This window comes from Sceloporus occidentalis, unplaced genomic scaffold (assembly GCF_023333645.1).
Source record: "Sceloporus occidentalis isolate IW3139 unplaced genomic scaffold, rSceOcc1.0.p SCAF_9, whole genome shotgun sequence".
Classification (NCBI taxonomy): Eukaryota; Metazoa; Chordata; class Lepidosauria; order Squamata; family Phrynosomatidae; genus Sceloporus; species Sceloporus occidentalis.
In genome coordinates, this window is record NW_028316989.1 from 7711573 (window position 1) to 7730817 (window position 19245).

General features: G+C 40.7%; 1 protein-coding gene across 2 annotated transcripts in view; it reads right to left on the reverse strand.

The window, feature by feature from the left end:
- Window positions 1-19245, reverse strand: part of UNC5D (unc-5 netrin receptor D) — a 261428-nt gene that overhangs the window by 29199 nt on the left and 212984 nt on the right. For both annotated transcript variants that reach the window (XM_089537360.1, XM_089537359.1), the window contains 2 exons: window positions 12877-13254; window positions 9423-9507 (listed from right to left, as the gene is read on the reverse strand). In XM_089537360.1, the coding sequence (XP_089393486.1) occupies window positions 9423-9507; window positions 12877-13254 (463 nt within the window). The remainder of the gene's footprint in view (window positions 1-9422; window positions 9508-12876; window positions 13255-19245) is intronic.

The window sequence follows — 19245 nt, forward strand, 5'->3', positions numbered from 1 at the left end:
GGTTGGACTGGATAGCCCTTGCAGTCTCTTCCAACTCTATGATTCTAGTAAGGATCTGGAGGAACGATATGAAGAAATGGGCATGTGCGTGGGCTGAGAATGATGTGACTACTTAGCAGGATAGTTCCCAGCTAACCATGGCTCCTTCAGAATAACTCCATTTGTTGCTCCAAGTTGATGTCCTGCTCCCAGTCCCCTTATGTTTCACACTCACATTCACCAGGCAACAATCATATTATGGATATTGCAGTCCATCTTTGATAAAGTAGCCAGTTGGGGGATGGAGACTTTGAAAGGAGAAAAATAGCTTTTTTGAAGAAGCCAAACCCAAAATGTGCCCATACACAACAATGGTCACCACCTTCATGACATTCTCTGTAAATCTTATAATATGTTTTGAAAACTGACATTTTGAGAATTGAATTGATTTATGTTCTTCCAATGAATTCAATTATCTCAATTATTAATATAAATACCATCATATTAATCATTTACCTCTTAACATTTAACAAAAACAAAATTAATTTTCAACCCTAATGATCCAAACTTTGGCTCAGCCTGTCTGTAACACTTTCCCATAAGGCCTAGATCTGTGTCTATTCTAAACTACGAAAAGAACATCTCAGCAGCACAGAGCCATATAAGCAACTGGATTCTTCCTTCTTCTGTTTAACTTCTAGCAATCCCAAGAAAACAAGTCATTTGTTAGAATTGCGAATGTGCTTGCAAAGTTTTTTTGGTCTACTTTAAGTTAGATACTGATCCCAGTGACACTTAGCACTTGTTGGGCTTACAGTTAATTAATTTTGCAAATGAATTAATAATTAATTTGTTTGCTCCAAGCTCTGCATTTGAAGCACACCCGTGACCTCATCTAATGGCTTAAACATGCTCTGAAACACTAAGCAAAAATATTCACGAATTTCCAGAGAACCAGCCACTGGGTCATTTACCTAACAATTACTTGGGGAATCATAATGTAAATTTCATTTTTATTATTTTTTATTGTTTTGGTAATACCATGCAGAAGTCACTTTTGTTTTTCTCCCTCCTTTTTTGCAACTGAAAAAATAGAATCATAGAATCATAGAATCGTAGGGATGGAAGAGACCACAAGGGCCATCCAATCCAACCCCATTCTGCCATGCAAGAACTCTCAGTCAAAGCATCCCTGATAGATGGCCACCCAGCCTCTGTTTAAAGACCTCCAAGGAAGGAGACCCCACCACACTCCGAGGGAGTTTGTTCCACTGTCAAACAGCCCGTACTGTTAGGAAGTTCCTCCTAATGTTTAGGTGGAATCTCTTTTCCTGTAGCTTCAGTTCTGACCACAAATGTGTAATGTGATCTGCTCTGCTTACTGAACAGAGCTTTTCTGAATCTACTGAGGGTTTGCATTCCTCGAGTGGTGTTAGCCTGTGTACTACAAGGTGCCGTAAATGCCCCAAAGAGCCAGTGTGGTGTAGTGGTTTGAGTGTGGGACTACGATTCTGGAGACCAGAGTTCAATTCCCTGCTTGGCCATGGAAACACATTGGGTGACCTTAGGTGAGTCACACACAGAGATGTGAACACACTCTCAGCCCCAGAAAACCCTATGATATTTTCACCTTAGCGTCACCATAAGTCACAAACAACTTGAAGGTACACAACAAAAACAATGAATGCCCCAAACATTAAAGGAATCGGCATTGGCTTTTGGTGAGGATAGATGTTGTGCAAATATCAAGGATGGAAGATAATTCAATAGATTTGCCACTCTTGGCATTAATATCCACTTTTCATCTGAAACTCTTTTATAGGCAAAATGCACCTTGCTTCCACTATGGAACATTTGTGAGACTCGCAGTGCAATCCTTAAACATTTGTGAAGCTTGCAGTGTATTTTAGAGAAATAAAATATGCCTAGAATTACGTGTATGTTTAAAAAGATGTAAACAGCTGTAACTGCATAATACACCTACTTCCTTTAACTTCCTTTTGTAACATGAAAAATGTGTAGAAATGTTTATATTAAACATTGTTAAAAATATGGAGAAAAATCACAAGCTGGTATGAACAAATGAAGGGATAAAAATGCAAGTGTGATTTGGAGAAACAGTAAATTTGTTGTAAGGAGATTTGACATCCCTTCAAAAGAGTGCCTAAGCAACAACAACAAAAAAGCCTACTGTCCCCATGCAATTTTGCACACTTCTAATTGAATTCCATGAAATTTTACATCTGTTTCTTCATTATCCCATAAAGGATACTATACATGCCAGCACCAATGAGTTCTGGCCTTGACAAAGAGCTAGCAAGATGTTCCTAAAAGGATCTGAGCAACAGGCTTATTCATTATTTTCTGTTTGTATTGTTCATGCTTATCTATGTTCCCAACCATTTCTATTCAGAACATACAGCGTCCCTACAAGAAATGGAGGCTGAATGCCAAGGCATCAAGGCTATATACAAGCCATTAGTACGTTAAGTGTTTTTTCCTCATTGTGCTAGCTCTATTGTCCATGAGCTTGATACCACAACAAGCATTTGCTATTGTTGAGTTGAGGCACTCTAAGTGCACACACAGCAAGCCAAAGCATATCTCCATGTTCTTTAATGTGTTGTCCTTGCAGAGACTTGCGGGCAACCTCTTAGGATATTGTACAGAATCTTTTGGCACATGTCGTGCATCATTCTTCTCTCCCCCATAACTATTCCTACATGCAAATGTACTTATTGACAGAGTTGGAAACACAAAGGACAAGGTGATACTCTCCCCCATTGCAAGTAATGCAATCTGACTGTCCTGGTAGTAAAACATTTCTTCAATAGTAGAAATGGATAGCACATTGATTTAAGGGGTTCAAGATAAAATGGCCAATTGTAGGGTGATGAGGGCCAGATTATACCTCCTTTCGGTGCCACACTGCCAATTATATTCTATTGCCACAAACAAACAAACAGATCCCCTCCAGTCTAATGGCCATGGAGCAATTACTGCCATGTTTAAGCTCACCAGGCCATTTTAGGCCCAAGAGAAGAACTTCCTGTTCACTTTCTGTTTTTAAACAGTTTCCGACTTATGGTGACCCTAAGACAAACCTATCATGGAGTTTTCTTGCGAAGATTTGTTCAGAGGGAGATTGTCATTGCCTTTCCCTGAGGCTGAAAGCATGTAACGTGCCCAAAGTCACCCAGTGGCTTTCATGGCCAAGCTGGAAGTCAAACTCTGGTCTCCACAGTCATGGTTCCTTCCTTGGAGGTCTTTAAGCAGAGGCTAGATGACCATCTGTTGGGGATGCTTTGATTTGGATTTCCTGCATGGCAGAATGGGGTTGGACTGGATGGCCCTTGCGGTCTCTTCCAACTCTATGATTCTATGATTCTATGATAGTTCAACACTCAAACCACTACTCTATGCTGGCTCCTCACTGGCATTACACCCCCCCAATAAGTCTTCTGCCCCCAAATTCAATTTTCCCTCCCTCCCCAAATTTCTAACACTGTAGTAATTTAAAACTTCAGTTGAGTATTTAGAAATAGAGTTTAGATGTCCAAAGAAAAATGTTAGGCAAAGTCCGAGGGAATGCAAACACAGCAAATGTAAGCATTCTGGGTGGGGGTGGGGGATTTTTAGTGTATTTTACTCTGGAATGCCAGAAAAGGAAAATTTCACGTGGGGATACAAAATGTTTATTTGGTGGAGAAAGTCCTCATTTTGTTCCCTCATAGAGCATAACCTTCCACCAACTCATAAGTCATTTTCCTTGCATGTAAACTGCAAAATGAAAAGCCTGGTGGCCATATCTTTATAGTAACATGCAGTTTTGATCCAAGACATGGGCACAAGATGGATGACTTGGCGGCAGACATCTCAGCCGCGTAAATCTAGGTCAAGTTACTGGGCTCTAGGGAAGCCGATACTAAATCTGATTTTATACTTGCTACACTGCTGGGAAAATAAAGCTACCTTTTATACCAAAGGAGTCAGAATACATGTCACAGCTGTCTCAGCTCTTTGAAAAGGAGAAAGAATGTGTGGTGTTCTAATTAAAGTTTGCTTTTGTTTGATTTTTCTCCCTCACATTTCAGAAAGCAAGGCTCTCTATGAAAGTTCTTTTGGTCTGGCTTGCACTCCTCATTTTTAGCCTACAGAAGTAGTAAAACAGCAGACAAAATATGTGCTCCTTCTATTTAATTAACCCATTTTAATTCGCTTCTACTGAGCCCTTGCAGATGAAACAGCTGGGTTCATCCTTGTGTTTCTGCCTTCACATATCTTAATCTTCTTTTGAAAATGATCAAAAAGCAACAGAACAGATGGGGTTGCTATATGAAAGGTTTTGCAAAGGAGCTGAGTTATCTAAGGTGGTAGTGGGTAGCTAAAAGGGGTGTCAGATTAAGTTTGGGAAAGTATCTGTAGGCATCTAAATTGAGGACCACTCTGGAATATTATTTTGAATGCTGAAACATTGTGTCAGTCCTACCTCTCTTTCTCCCTGTTTCCTTCACCCTTCTATACATGTAAGGCAACAGACTGAAGCAGAGATCCACTGCTATCTGTGAATGTTTTCCATGTGAACTGGCATCTTAAACTCCCAGGTCTAGGACTCACAGAAAGAATATCCACAGATAGCACTACACAGGAAGAAACAGGGGATGGGACTTGGGTGCTCTGCTTTTTGTGGGTTAATTCAGAACATGAAATAACAAGTGAATAGGGCTTCCATCTCTCCCCCATGCCACATACAGTTACTTCTGTATGGTTACTTCTTCCTTGGAAATTATTTTCTTAGCTACTGGGACAAAATATCTGTTGCTGTCTGTCATTAAAGCCATTTCCAACTTATGACAACCCTAAGGTTAACCCATCACAGGATTTTCTGAGCAAGACTTGTTCAGAGTGGGTTGCCACTGCCTTCCTCTGAGGCTGCGAGCGTGACTTGCCCAAGGTCAGACAGTGTGTTTCGACAACCAAGCAAGCATTAGAAACCAGGTAATCCTAACCCCAAACTCTACAACACACTGGTTCATCAATATTTCTTCTCTTTCCAATAAATCTTTGCTTTAGATTTTGAAGTTTTTGTACTTTTTCCTTAAAGTGAAATCTCAGCAACAATGTAGGAGTCTCACGTATCCTAACACCTGGAAAGGTCAGAAGTCTGAAAGAATAGCTAGACGTTTGCATTCTCCAGGGCACCGAAGCTTTTTCTGAAGCAGGAGAAAACTCATCCAGGAAATGCAATGCTCCATGGCCAAAAGAAGACCGGTTGACAAGATCTAGAATGGATCTCCAGTGAGATCAGTTACAATCAAACGAGTACAAAGAAAACATCAGCCAATTATCCCTTGTAAATTATTTCCTTCTTCAAGCTTAGAAAACATATCAGGAATTCAGGGCTGAGGGACACTTGCAAACATTGTCAGTACATTGTTGGAGCTTATTTAATTACATCAGATAGATGTTGTGTGGTGTCTCCCACTGCAACTTGTAAACAAGGGCTGTGAATAGAATGGGCATCATAAATCCAATCCTCACACTGAGCTGTAACAAGGAAATCTGCAGCAGCCCTCAGGCAACAAGAAGAAAAAGATCAACATTATTTGCCAGCCTTACAGACCACTGTATCTGAACTAAGGCCGAAACATAAAAAGGAAGGCAGAAAAAATATATTAGAGAATACAGCTGATTGAAGTAACTACAGGAGCTCAACCAAAGGAAGGTGGGGAAGGGGGGACCAGTTGGAGCAAGCTTAAACCAAAGGGTTCTGTTCACTTTAAAAATAAGATGAATGGGTCTGCATTAAATGTTGAATTTGATTTATTGGAAAACTGTCTTGCAGGATCAAATCAAGCAGGGATGTCATTGATTTAGTAGATTACCACACTACACTCTTATGGTGCTGCTATTCCACTTTTACCGCTATGGCTGCCTCCTGTTGCATTCTGAGAGTCATAGTTCATTGAGGCCACCAATATTAACTATAATGACATCTTCCTCTACTTAAAAACAAACAAACAGGCATGGCAGCCAAACCCATGCTTCAGTATGAAATTTTGCATGTGTAACATTTTTGATTCCATCATCTCACCAGACTGAAATTGTAAACATATTTTTAAAATGTGGCTGTTGCTAACCCACCTCCCCAGCTCCAGAATGATTATAGGTTCAGGGTACTGTGGAAAATAAAAAATGGTGACCCAACTGTAAGAAAAAAGATGACAGAGAAAGATAAAAAGGAATGATCATGCCCCTGTTTGGCTCTGCCCTTTTCCATCATCAGTACAAAGCCCTTGACAGATTATTCCCAAAGGAATACAGAGTTCAACAGGGAAAATGTATTCCCTTATTACATAGGCTCACTCATATGACCAACTGAGAAAGCATTACTCTAATTCTGACTTAGCTCCATTTGTTTGTGGTGATCTTGGCTCAGTCACCATCAGGAAAAAAGATGCTTTCAGAAACAGTTGAGCATCTGAAATGAGAAATGAAAGCCATCCTGAATCCTAGAACAGTCTGAAAACCTGGAGCTTTTGTATCTTCTTCTTTGATGGAGAACACAACAGCTTCCAGTTATGTAAAGTGACTAAGCCTAAAGATAAGTCAGACAGGCTGTTGTGGTGTGAGAGTTGAAAAGTAGTGTCAGAAAGCTGTCAAGAATTTAAGTCTGTAAATAAGACCATCTGCAGATTAGTGCAAATTTGCAAAATTCAGTAGTTATCAAAAGACATTGGGGGGGGGGGGGTTGGAATGGCTGTTAGAGATGTTTCTATGACATTACATAATATGGTGTGTATTTGAAAGTACACTGCAAAAACTTGTAATTTATATCCAAAGGATCCCTACCAATACATACAGTTCAGCTGGGATTGTCCAATTCATAACTTGTTCTCTTTAATAGCTCTCTCCACACTTAGCCAGCAGAGAGCCATTTAGATTAGCTCATGCCTCTTCTAGCATATTGGAGATACTCAGCTCAACTCACATGCAGCTCTCGGCAGTGTTAGTCTAGTAGAAATGCCAAGTTGAATCTCTTGACTCACATTTCTTGGCCATCTTGAAGTTGGCAGGCCATACATAATGAGGCTAAGGTCAACCCAATGGGCTGTGAAGACTTACAGATGGGGCCAAATTTGCCCTCCGACTGTATATTGTGCGCAGGTCTGCTCTAAACTAAACAGCTCTTGAAAAATGCAGTACATTGATAGCTCCCCTGAGGGGGGTCTGAACAAAAGCAAAAAATTCCCAAACCTGTAGTAGATTGGTTTGATTTTTCACTAGCAGATGCAATCAAAAAAGTGAAAGGTACTAGGAACCCACGTCCCTGTTCTTTGCTTTTGAAGAATAACAATACCTCTCAAAAGTTGTTAAATCCTCGTTTCACTTGATTATTATTTTTTCACAGTGAGAAGGAAAAGAAAACAACATTTTAAAGATATCAAACCTGCAATCCAAAATTGGCATTATGGAATATCTTGAATTATTACATCTTTTTAAAAAGGGGGGAATTATGCTATTAGTCAACAGAAGTGTTGAAATGCAGGAAGTTATCACTTTGCTGCAGGTTATGACATCCCTTAGACTGCTTCCGAAGAAGAAAAGAAGAATCATGCCTTCTTTTCCAGTTTTATAAATACCCATGATATGATTGCAACCAGCAAAATCCTCATAACTTAATGAGGTATTTTATCTCCAGGTTAAGGCAAAACATTCAGAAGCATCTGGCCCAGACATTTACTGGAAAAACTGATGTGGGATTAAAAAAAATCAGTTTATGTGTCCAGGAAAAATAGCAAATTTAGACTTTTTAACACTATATAAGTAGTACACATGGAAAGAACAATATTTTTGTTAAAAAAAAGATTGAAAATAGATATATTTTTTTAAAAAAAGAAAAACATATTTTCCAAGAAACTCACATCAGAACAATCCTGGAGTGACAATAATCTTTGCAGTTCAAGATTTATTCTGTGTTTTGTGGAGGAAACAACATTTTGTACAAGGAAAACATTTTCTGCACAGACAAGAGAAGCAACTCTGGGGTGGGTTGGACCTTTTGTTTAATAATGTCTGGAATCAATTGATGTGTCCAGAATTGCTGAACATGCAGGCATTCCAACCACATGTGTAGATATGTATCTGTAGCCCCACAACCCCTCCAGCAAAAAGGAGATGTTTTCCTTGTCATTTGTGTAGCTGAACAGGGGTCAGGTACCATTATCACCTTCAATGTAGGACAGATGGCTTGGACTTATAAGGAGGACATGGGTTGCTCCTGGTTTAAGCATGTAAAGGTTAAAAGGATAGTCCCATTTCCTTACAGGCATGTTTTCTTGAAAAAAAGCTTATCTGAGGCCAAAAGTGCCTAGTGAAACAACTTATATGGATTCTATATGGCGAAGAGGGCTAGCTGGAATACTGTAAACCTGTCCTTCCAAATTCAGAATCAAAAGATACCTAACTCATTCTGCACAAGGCATCCTGCCTTTACTCATTTTTAATGTGGCCAGCAGGTGCCTCTAGTTGTCTATTGCCTTCATTTCACTGGAATGTTTCTGAGATCCATTTAGACTCAGGGGCGTTATATGGAAATGAAAACGTCAAGTACAGTTACTGGAGCCCTGTTGGTGTCTCATTTTGAACTGTGTCTGGTGAGATACTACAATTATTGTTAAAGAGTGTGAATAGCAACTGACTGAGAAAAGCATTAGCATATTGGAAAAAGCAACAGAGAGTCACAAGGGTTTATAGAAGACCATGGAAAGAAAACTGAGACACCTGAAGAGGGAGCTGAATCCAATTCTTTTTGAAGGGGGGCACCTTCTATGTAATTGGAAGCTCTGGTTACAAAGGACTCCTAAGTATGTGGAGGAATCTCTTCTATGCCATTCTCTGAAGATGCCAGCCAACGATGCTGGTGAAACATTAGGAATAAATTCTTCTAGAACATGGCCACATAGCCTGAAAAACCCACAAAGTACTATGCATGCCGGCCATGAAAGCCTTCAACTTCACATGTGGAGGAATGTCTTCATAGACAGATGCTTCACCTGTCTGTTATGGCTGCATTGCACCAGGGGTGGACAACTGTGTGAGATCAGGGGGTCACATTAAACTCCTCCAGAAGATCTTAGTGGACCACATCCAATATGTTCACTTCCTTTTTTGTTTTTAAGAGTTTTCTCATGGGCCTTAAATGGCTGGGGAGGATGTGGCAAAAATGTTTCCCAGATCCCTTAGAGAGGATTTGGAAACAAAAATTCTCCATTTTTTAAACCTTGGAGGATAAAAAAGCTGCTGGGTGCTGTGTGCACTCAGCAAGCAACACTTTATCACTTTATCTACCTGTTACAAGTTTGTTTCCCTTGTTTGCTTCTGCACATTGCTATTCAGCAGATGAGCTCAAAATATGCACATGATTTTTGTTCTAGTTTTACCTGGATTCGCCTTGGTTGATGGAAAGGTAGATCTCCCAAGATATGTCTTCAGGAATAGCCCCATGTGGGATCAGTAGGCTAACTCCTGTAACAAGAAGGGAAAAAAGAAAAGAAAAGTTAGCAGGGGACACTCTAAATCTCCACTGGAAGGAAAACGAATCACAGTTTCAGCACACTGTCAGCCTCAAACAACATAATGGCTTCACTGTGGCCTTGTAGCAGATGAAACTTCATCATCTTCATGTGAATGGCATGGCATGGATCACGTTCCAATTTATCAGCATTACTTATACTACACTATTTATATTGCAATCTCTCTTCAAGGTCTTAGATAAGATTAGGTTTCTGTTGTATGAAGCATTCAGAAAGCACAAGAGACAAAGTGCTCAGCATAGCCTACAATAGTAATGCTTGTATTAGTGTGGAAAACTGCCAGAGCCAATTTCAAGAGTGGACTGTGAATATACAGAAACAAACACCCTCTTATGTTTATATTTGCTGTAGAATGCAAATTTAGATGCAAAATCCAGGCCTCACTGATGCCTTTAGAGTAAAAGAATTTGAACATGGCCAGTACAAACCCAATCTTCATTCTACCTGGAATCCAGTATCACAAAATACAAAACCAGGTGAGTTAGACACCCATTCCAGCTCCATAATTTGAATGTTGTAAATGTTCCAAATGTCAGCCTTGAGGTTTCAGAATATGACACAATCCAAAGTGGTAGAATATAACCTTGGAAGGATAGAATTATCTCGTGGTGCCTGGCTCCATTTTAACTCATACATCCCTTGCACTCATATTTTCCTTTATGTCTTAGTATTTAGTGAGACTCCTCAAATCATTTGATGGCTTTTAATTTGCAATAGATGTTTAAGATTGCATGGACTAAAGAGAGAACATGACCATGTTTTAGTACAAAACAGAAAGCTGGGAAGCAGAATGTAGGGTATTTGGGAAAACGGAACTGGATAAGCAAAACTTTTGGGGACAACTGTTCCTTCCATTGCATGGACTTTTGTGATGAACTATGTGTCACAGGAACATGTAGGGAACATTGCAGAATTACAGCTGGTGTCAAAACCTAATACCCTTAAGAAGCTGTGGGGGACTTAAGCATGTTAACAGTGCGTAGTAGTATTACTATTTGATTTTGTGTATTGGGTACAACATACTCTCCAATTGTCCCACTTTGGCAAGGGCAGTCCTAATTGATCTTATATTATCCCACCTTTTCAGTTTATGGGGGGGGATCCCACTTTCTCTCTCTTATTCCTCCTCCTCCTTTCCACCTTTGTACTTAATATACTCCATTTGCTGCAAGCTGAGTGTGTTAAAGTAGTTTGCACTCATCTCAAGGGAAAAGGGGAAAAGACAGAAGGGGAATCAAGTCTTCTCCTTTCCTGCAGCCAGACAAAGGCAAACTGCTGCAGGCTCTCCAAATTTGTTTTATTAATTTCTTCCTCATTAGTAATGTTTGCTATCATGATGATACTGCTTGGCCACATGTGTCCCAATCTTCATCTTGAAATGTTGAAGGGTATGCCACAGGTTAATAGTGGATGAGGAGAGAAAACCACTTTCAGATTTGATTTTGCTAAAGTGCCATTAGTATCATCATGGAGAGCTGTAGGGAAATTGTAAGTGATGGGCAGCTTTCCATACTCAGACACTGCCATGGAGGCTGATGAACAGACACTGGACTTTGTGCTCAAGTAGGGTTGCCATAATTGTCCACTTTTACCAGGGACAAAATGTGGAACAAATTCAAGACCAAACTGTAGGACAACTGCAGGACAAAACTCAGCCCAAAATGTAGGACATTGAAGAAAAATGGTGGACCTTAAATGTCCTACATTTTGAGCTGAGTTTTGTCCTGCAGTTGCCCTACAGTTTGGTCTTGAATTTGTCCTACATTTTGTCCCTGGTAAAAGTGGACAATTATGGCAGCCCTATGCTCAAGGGATCTCTAAGATAAATCTAGATCTGTTCTGGTTCAGAATGTATAAAGAGACCAGATAGCTTACCTAGGGCATAACCAAACATATACATATCTCAGATTGCATCCAGGGTTGTTAAGATGCCTATTACTGGATGTAGTGTTCTCTCCACTAAATATGGACCTAGTGTTTCACACTGAGGAAGGGATATTGCTCAGTGATAAAGAGTATACTTTGCATTAAGAGATACCCAAGTCTAATCTTTGGCCTCCCTATTTAAAAGATAGGCTGAGGAAACCCTTCCTGTTTGCCTTTTTCAGTTGAAACAATCACTAGTACTATACACATACGTGAATAAACCTTTATAGAACATTTTATATTTATTCCATTTCTATTTTCTTTGGATAATTAAAGGTTACAACAACATTCAAAATGCTAGTATGCAGCCTGGATTCAAACTGTCTTTAAAAAAAAGTATCTCCCTATACAGACTAGACCAATCTTTAACATCTTCAGCAGAGGGCTTTCTCTTGCTGCCACCAGCATCACAGACATTTTGGTGAGGACATGGGAGATGGCCTTCCCAGTGGGTTCCCTGAATCATAATTGCTAGTGGCACAATCAAGCACCGACAGTTGGTTGCCCTATTTTGTTTTATTTTATTCATAAAGAAGTGTATGAGTCAAAAGTAATGACTGAATGTTACAGAAACCCTGTGCCATCAAAAGGGGGGGGGGCACTTCATTTCACAGAGCAAAGCAAGTACCTCATTTGACTGTCTGGATGCTCAAGGGCCAACTTTCCATTTTTGACATGCCACTCCAGTAGTTAGCTTTGATTAAGAAAGAAAGAAAGGAACACCTGCTACCTTGACATCCTTTTTATTTCATGTGACAAGAGAACAGCCTCTTTTGAAATTAATATGATTTTGCATATTAAAAAATGCACCCAGAAATCTTCACAGCTGTAGCCCTTTCTGGGCATTACATTTCATGCAATTATAGTTATGTGGGTGGGGGAAATTTCAGACAAAAGGAGGCATGGTTGGTAGAGATAGAAAATAATTTCATTGAATTTGACCGTCTTCAACGTTTTATTGGGGCAGGGGTTGGGGGTTGGTTGGATTATATTTTTAACTTTTGTACATTTTAAATTGTAACCTTCTAATGTTTTAATTAGGTTATTTTAGTTGTTTATTTTAGAATATCATGAGGGATGATGTGAGTAGCCCTACTGCAATCAAGATACACTATTTCCAAAGCATTCACATGATCCACAGAATTACTCTGATCTGTTGTTTTACTGATAGGTAACAAGTATTTCCTAGGAATCAAAGGGGGAAACAATTACTCTGGCCTGTGTAAATGAGAAAAGTGATAGAATGTGAGTGACTGCAAACGAGAAAACAGATATCCTAAATCGCTATCATGGCACATCTTAGGTGACAGTAGAAGGGCTTGCATAAACCTCTTAAATGCATTTTAAACAATTTCTACACTTTACAGCAACTCACCAGAGTTGGGGATTCCCAAACGTCCTCCCAGGTGGCCAAATACACCAGTGGCCCTCATCTCATTTCGTTTGGAGAGTGTTGATAAGTTTTGGATATATGCGGCTTTGTTCTTTGCATGCATGGAGCTGAAGGTTCTGTTGCTGTCATGTGGAAATGTCCCAGAATGAGTTTTTCCTTGATATTCAGATCGCTCAGTCACGCCCAATGAAACCATGAAGGAACTCTGAACTTTGACTTTAATGTCAGACAAAGGGTTGAAGAGGGATGATTCTGTCATGAGCTCCTTGTCAATGGGGTCTTGAAGACAAATGGGTCCACTGTAGGTTCTACTTACAGTCAGGTCAGGCTGCATGGATGAGTTCAAAAGCAGGGAGTTACCTAATGGAAGTAAATCAATCATGCAATCAGTTATCAATGTTCCATACAACCGAAAGTGTGCACATACAGTAGGTCAGTATATAGAAATAATTAGGGCTTAGTGAGGCCAAAAGACATAGTTTGGAGAACACTGTTTTGGGTGTGAAAGAAACGGGCGGAATGAAGCAGTTTCCGGCTACTTTGGAGGCATGCTGATTAGACGATGCATGCCTCCAAAGCATTTGGAAGCCACAATGAAGCTCAGATAATCCAACTCCTGCTGGCCCCTGCATATATGGCCTGCTGTGGTCAGCAGGGTTTGGACCCATTTCTGGCCAGAGCAGGCTTGGGCCACTCTTTCCTGCTTGTCTCCTCCTGCCTGCTACAAATAGGAGCACACAGAACATGGTACACCTTTATTCATAGGAATGAATTAATAAATGAACATTCTTCTATTCAGAAAATCACAGGTCAGAGAAAAACTCTTGCCTAGCCTTCTCCATGACATGTTATTTTATTTTTTATTTTTTTCAAATTTCTATCCAACCCCATATCACAAGATATCGGGAAGGCTTACAATAAAATCAAGTGGAACAATTTAAATGCAAGACAAACACAATTTAAAATAAGAAAACAAGTGAAATATAAAAATAATTTGAAAAAAAATCAAATTTAAATTTGAAAAACACATTAAATACTGCACAATTTAAGAAGCAGAATTTTAAACACTATAGAACCATGAATCTGTATGCGTTAGGTAAGGCAATCTGATCACAAAGGTGCATCCGCATGTGCAAAGACACACACACACAAAGTTTTTAGCATGGCACATGGATAAAGTAACAACAGCAGTTCATGCACTGATAACCTACTGGTTAGACTACTGAAATCTGGGACTGGCCTTGAAGATAATTTGGAAGCTTCAAGTGGTATAAAACACAGCAGCTAGACTGCTGACAGGAGTAGCTTGGAGTTCTAAAGGGAATTATATCAGCTGTCAATATGTTTCCAGACTGAATTCAAGGTGTAAGTAATGGCATTTAAATCCCTACATAGTTTGGGAACTCAGTACTTAAAAGAGCACTTCTTCCCATATGCATCTGCTCAAGAGTGGAGATCTGCTGGAGAAGCCCTCCTCTGTGAGAACAATACACAATGGAGTTTATCGCACTGCGTTCTGAGACCGTTCTCATCACGTGATGAGAACGGAACGCATTTGAGTATACCGCACAGTATGTGTTCCAATCGGGTTCTCAGAACGCTTAAATGCGTTCCAAATGTGTTCCAGGAGGGTACAGATATGAATGTGTTCCCAGAGAGCTGGAACGGGATGAGAACGTTCCAACAGAGGTGTGTGCGGTATTCTTATGTGTTCTCAAATCCGTTCTCGCATTCCTCCGTCTCCTGATTGGCTGAAAGAATGACAGGCAGGGAGGGAGGCAGGCAGGCGAGCGACTGCAGTGAGGGAAGCTGTGTGTGTGTGAGGGGGGAAAGAAGGAGGGAGGGAAGGGAGGAAAGTTGGGACAAGTGAGAGAAGAGGAAAGAAGGGAAAGAGAGAGAAAGAGAGAGGGAAACAGGGGGGCCAGAGCAGAGATCAAGAGGGAGAGGGTCTGGCTGCTTCTGCGGGGGGCCTCTAGTGTCATGTCCAGCGGGGCTCCTGTGCTGGCAGCCTGCAGGAGGCAAGGATGGCAGGAATGCCCAGGACCTTCTCCTCCTTCCCTCCAGGAAGGAACCCACAAAAGCTCCTCTGTTTGGAGCAACACACAAAAGCAAGCAAACAACTCCCAGAATTCCATAGCAAAGAGCCAGACAAGAATTAAAGCGGGGAGGGAAGCTCACAGGCCCCACCTGGAATATTGTGCCCAGTTTTGGGCACCACAATTCAAAAAGGAGCGTGTCCAAAGGAGGGCGACTAAAATGGTGAAAGGTCTGGAAACCATGCCCTACAAGGAACGACATAGGGAGCTGGGGATGTTTAGCCTGGAGAAGAGAAGATTAAGAGGTGATATGATAGCCCTGTTTAAATATTTGAAGGGATGTCACATTGATGAGGGTGCAAGCTTGTTTTCTGCTGCTCCAGAGACTAGGACCCGGAGCAATGGATGCAAGCTCCAGGAAAAGAGATCCCACTTCAATATTAGGAGGAACTTCCTGAGAGTAAGGGTTGTTCGACAGTGGAACACACTCTTTCCTCAGAGTGTAGTGGAGTCTCCTTCCTTGGAGGTCTTTAAGCAGAGGCTGGGTGGCCATCTGTTGGGGATGCTTTGATTGTGATTTCCTGCATGGCAGAATGGGGTTGGACTGGATGGCCCTTGTGGTCTCTTCCAACTCTATGTTTCTATGATTCTATGAAGGCACACATTACATGCGCACACACACAGGAGGCAAAAGGCTGACAAGCAGCCAAAATGGGGAATTGGGATGACAGCAGAGGACTCTTCTTTTCTAACCGGTTTAAAGAGCTGCTATGGCTGCCGGGGCTCTGCCCTTGGCCCAGTCCCCTCCCTGGCAACTTGCTTTTCTTCGGCTTGAAGAGACCTGCATGGAGCTCCTCCTTCTTCCCAGCCTTGCAAAGGAGATTTGGGATGTAACTGGCAAGGCTCATCTCTCCTCATTTCTCTTTCTCCCGATCCCTCCTTCTTCCCTCCCTTCCCTCCCTCCTCCTTTCCCCCCTCTCTCTCTCACACACCCCCCTTCCCTCACTGCAGTCGCTCGCCTGCTTGCTTTCCTGCCTCCCTGCCTGTCATTCTTTCAGCCAATCAGGAGACGGAGGCGGCCTTGGTGGAATATGTTCTCGGAACGGTTTCAGGAATCGCTGTGCGGTAAAATGCAGTTCTGATCACGGTCTGATCACGTTCTAGTTTACTAATGCAGTAATATCTGTTCCAGGAAAGTTCTCATCACGTGATGATAGGAACGTTCTCAGAACGCAGTGCGATAATCTCCTATGTGAGGACATTGTAGAGAGCCTTCTTGACCATGGCACGCTGGTTCTAGAATGCCTTCCCCTTGGAAGCACAACTGGTGATTTACCTATTTTCAGACAAAGTCTAGAATCCTGTGGCAAATTACATGTGCCAATCTCCTTTTATGGTCACTGAGGATAGAGGTATCCAGTGTCCCCACACTATACAGCCTGCCATCTGGGCACTCCATGGCCTTTCATTGCCTTGGAAAGGGCAATAACTGGCCGGACAACATCATCGTGTTTTTCTGCTGCTGAACACAGAAGGATGCAGGCTGGACCTTCTGAAGGTTTCTTAGAGGTCTGGATGGAGGATATCATCTTTGTATCTCCAGCTGGTATGTACTGGGAGAGGGGCGTGAAATGGAGCTATGCTTGGTGGAGATTTATGCCCTATTGGGACTGGGAGTTTTTCAAAACATTACATGGATTTTTGAAATTCATGACACAGGGGGCTGACAATCACAAAGGGGCTATTAACAAGATTATGTTCTACCGAAATAGTAAATAATGGTATTGATTGCAGTTAACAACACATTTCTCTGTAAAATTAACCTATTATCCATGTGCTCCAAGCAAAGTTATGTGAAGCACAAACCTCTGTCTTTATGAACTTTCATATGTGGCTTCTTTTTTTGGTCAGTCCTACATCCATTTTAATCATGCCAAAAAATGTCTGACAACTCTGATTAAAATTCAGTGTAACCTGAATGTCAGACTTGGTTAGATTTACAGAAGATCTTTTCCTCTCATCAATCCATTCATATTTTAGAAGTGAAAAATCATTTCCATGAAAGCATTTGATCCTGGAATGGCCCAAAACAAGCGATACTGTATCATGAGTTCTGCTGGCATCCATGATCAGAGTAACAATCAAACTTGATTTCTAGGGGTGTACCCTGGTGATTTCAATAGTCTTAAACATTTTATCTTTTCTTGCTAAAGAAAGTATTTCAGCCCTTTGATAATTTCTGTCCAACTTGCCAGCAACCTTCCTGGCTGAATAATATCCTATTTGAGTTGGAGTGATGGAATGGAACACAAAATGAGCCATATCACAGTTGAAGCCATTTTAAAAATGGCCAGAATGAGGCTCTCAGTCTCCAATTGCTGTAACAAGAAAAATATGTTATAAGCTGTTGTCTCGCTTGCTAGGATTCTTACACGCTCTCACACACTGAAAGAGAAACTATGCGTTGTTTCCAATGCTCAATGAACTTCTGCCTGAAATGAAAGTGCATGCTACCATCCTGGCAGCCATCCACAGTTTTTGTGGGTTTTTCGGGCTATGTGGCCATGTTCTAGAAGAGCTTACTCCTGACGTTTCGCCAGCATCTGTGGCTGGCATCTTCAGAAACCCCCCTTTCTACACAATCATTATAGATACTGGAGCCCTTTCCAATTTCAATCTGGCAACACTCATTATGCTGTGGGTTTCCTTGGCTGAATAGGGAACCAAACCCTGGTTTATTAGAGTCCTAGTTCAGCATTTAAACCACTATACCATACCAGCTTTTGTTTCCACGTTATAAGAACATCCTCACCACCAAGCTGGCTGTTCTTGCCAGTTATGGCGTACAAAAGGCATAGGGGAGTGTTTAAGAGGCAACTAACAATGTTGTGGGGAGCATTCTGATATGATAGATCTTTTACATTGATTACATAAGCAGTGATGTCACTTATATAAAAACAAATGTTAAAAACAAAGATATAGAAATGCAATAAATGCATGGCGATGCAATAAAACATAATAAAATATCACAACATGGAACCTATGCTGATCCTTCTTTTGTACAAAGGGATCTTGTAGCACTTTTGAGAATAGCTTTGGTATTCCTTGGCCTTTTGCTATCCCCCCCCCCCCCCCCCCCAGTTCTCATTTGGACTGCATCCTCATAGTTAACTTTGAATTCCTATGAGTTTACAGTCCCTTTTGTTTCTTCTCATTTAATCCTGAATGTCACTTTCTAAAAATAATACATACGCAAGGGAACATGTCTAGAAATCTTATCATGGGAGACCTGTGGCCTAGTGAATACTGAGCAAATTGGTGACCCCATTTCCAAGAGGACTATTGATTTTTCTTCTTCTTCCTCCGGTGTTTTCATATTTCACTGTCTTAATAATTAGAGAACCTTTATAGAATACACCATTGATCAGGATGTGCTGAATTTATGTCCTTTGATTTCCAAGCGATTTTAAGGTGATTCACAGTAACCCAAGTATGCATACCACAAAACAGAACTAAACCAGCTTCTAAAGGCATATATAATATTAACTTCTAAATATAACCAGCAGCCAAGGAGTGTGTCCAGAAGAGAGTGATCAAAATGGAGAAAGGTCTTTAAACCTGGCCCAGTGATGAGCTTAATTGGTTTTTGTAAGGTATTTTCTGTTAGGTTTAATGGAATCTTAATATCTTAGGCAGAAGTCTACAAGGAAAAATTATATGCATCCATTGCTTTCCTCCCTGTTTATTCTATCCTATCCCTCTCCAGACAGAATATCAACAAGATTACACTTGGAAAGGCACTGCAGGGGCTACATATCAAAAGTATTTTGTGACAAGACCCTAGTCATATCTTTTCAAGTTACCCTGACATTAAAATAAAAATAAATCTTAAGCCTCTCAGAATGTGAATGAATTATGACAGCATATTTTAGTTTATGATCATTTAATGTAGATCAGCTATCCTTTCATCATTCTGCTGTTCTCAAAGAGGTGTGAAAAAAGAAGAAGCAACAGCAAGTGGCAGAATTGCTATATCAGTTCATTGCCGAAGTGGGTATTTTAAATCTCCTTAATGATTATGACAATAGAGTCTGTGATGGTAAGTAAGTAGACTGAGCTAATTAATGTAGACTGTAATGGTAGCGATCTTGCATGATCGCTGGTGCTGTTTCAAACATTTATTCCAGATTGTTTTTAACCATTCTCATTCAATTTCATAGGAAAGAAAAATGCTACTGAAATGAATATCCAAGGAGGAGAAAATCTGAATCATCTGGATGAGAATCAGAGATGTTATGATTACTTGATTTTTGAG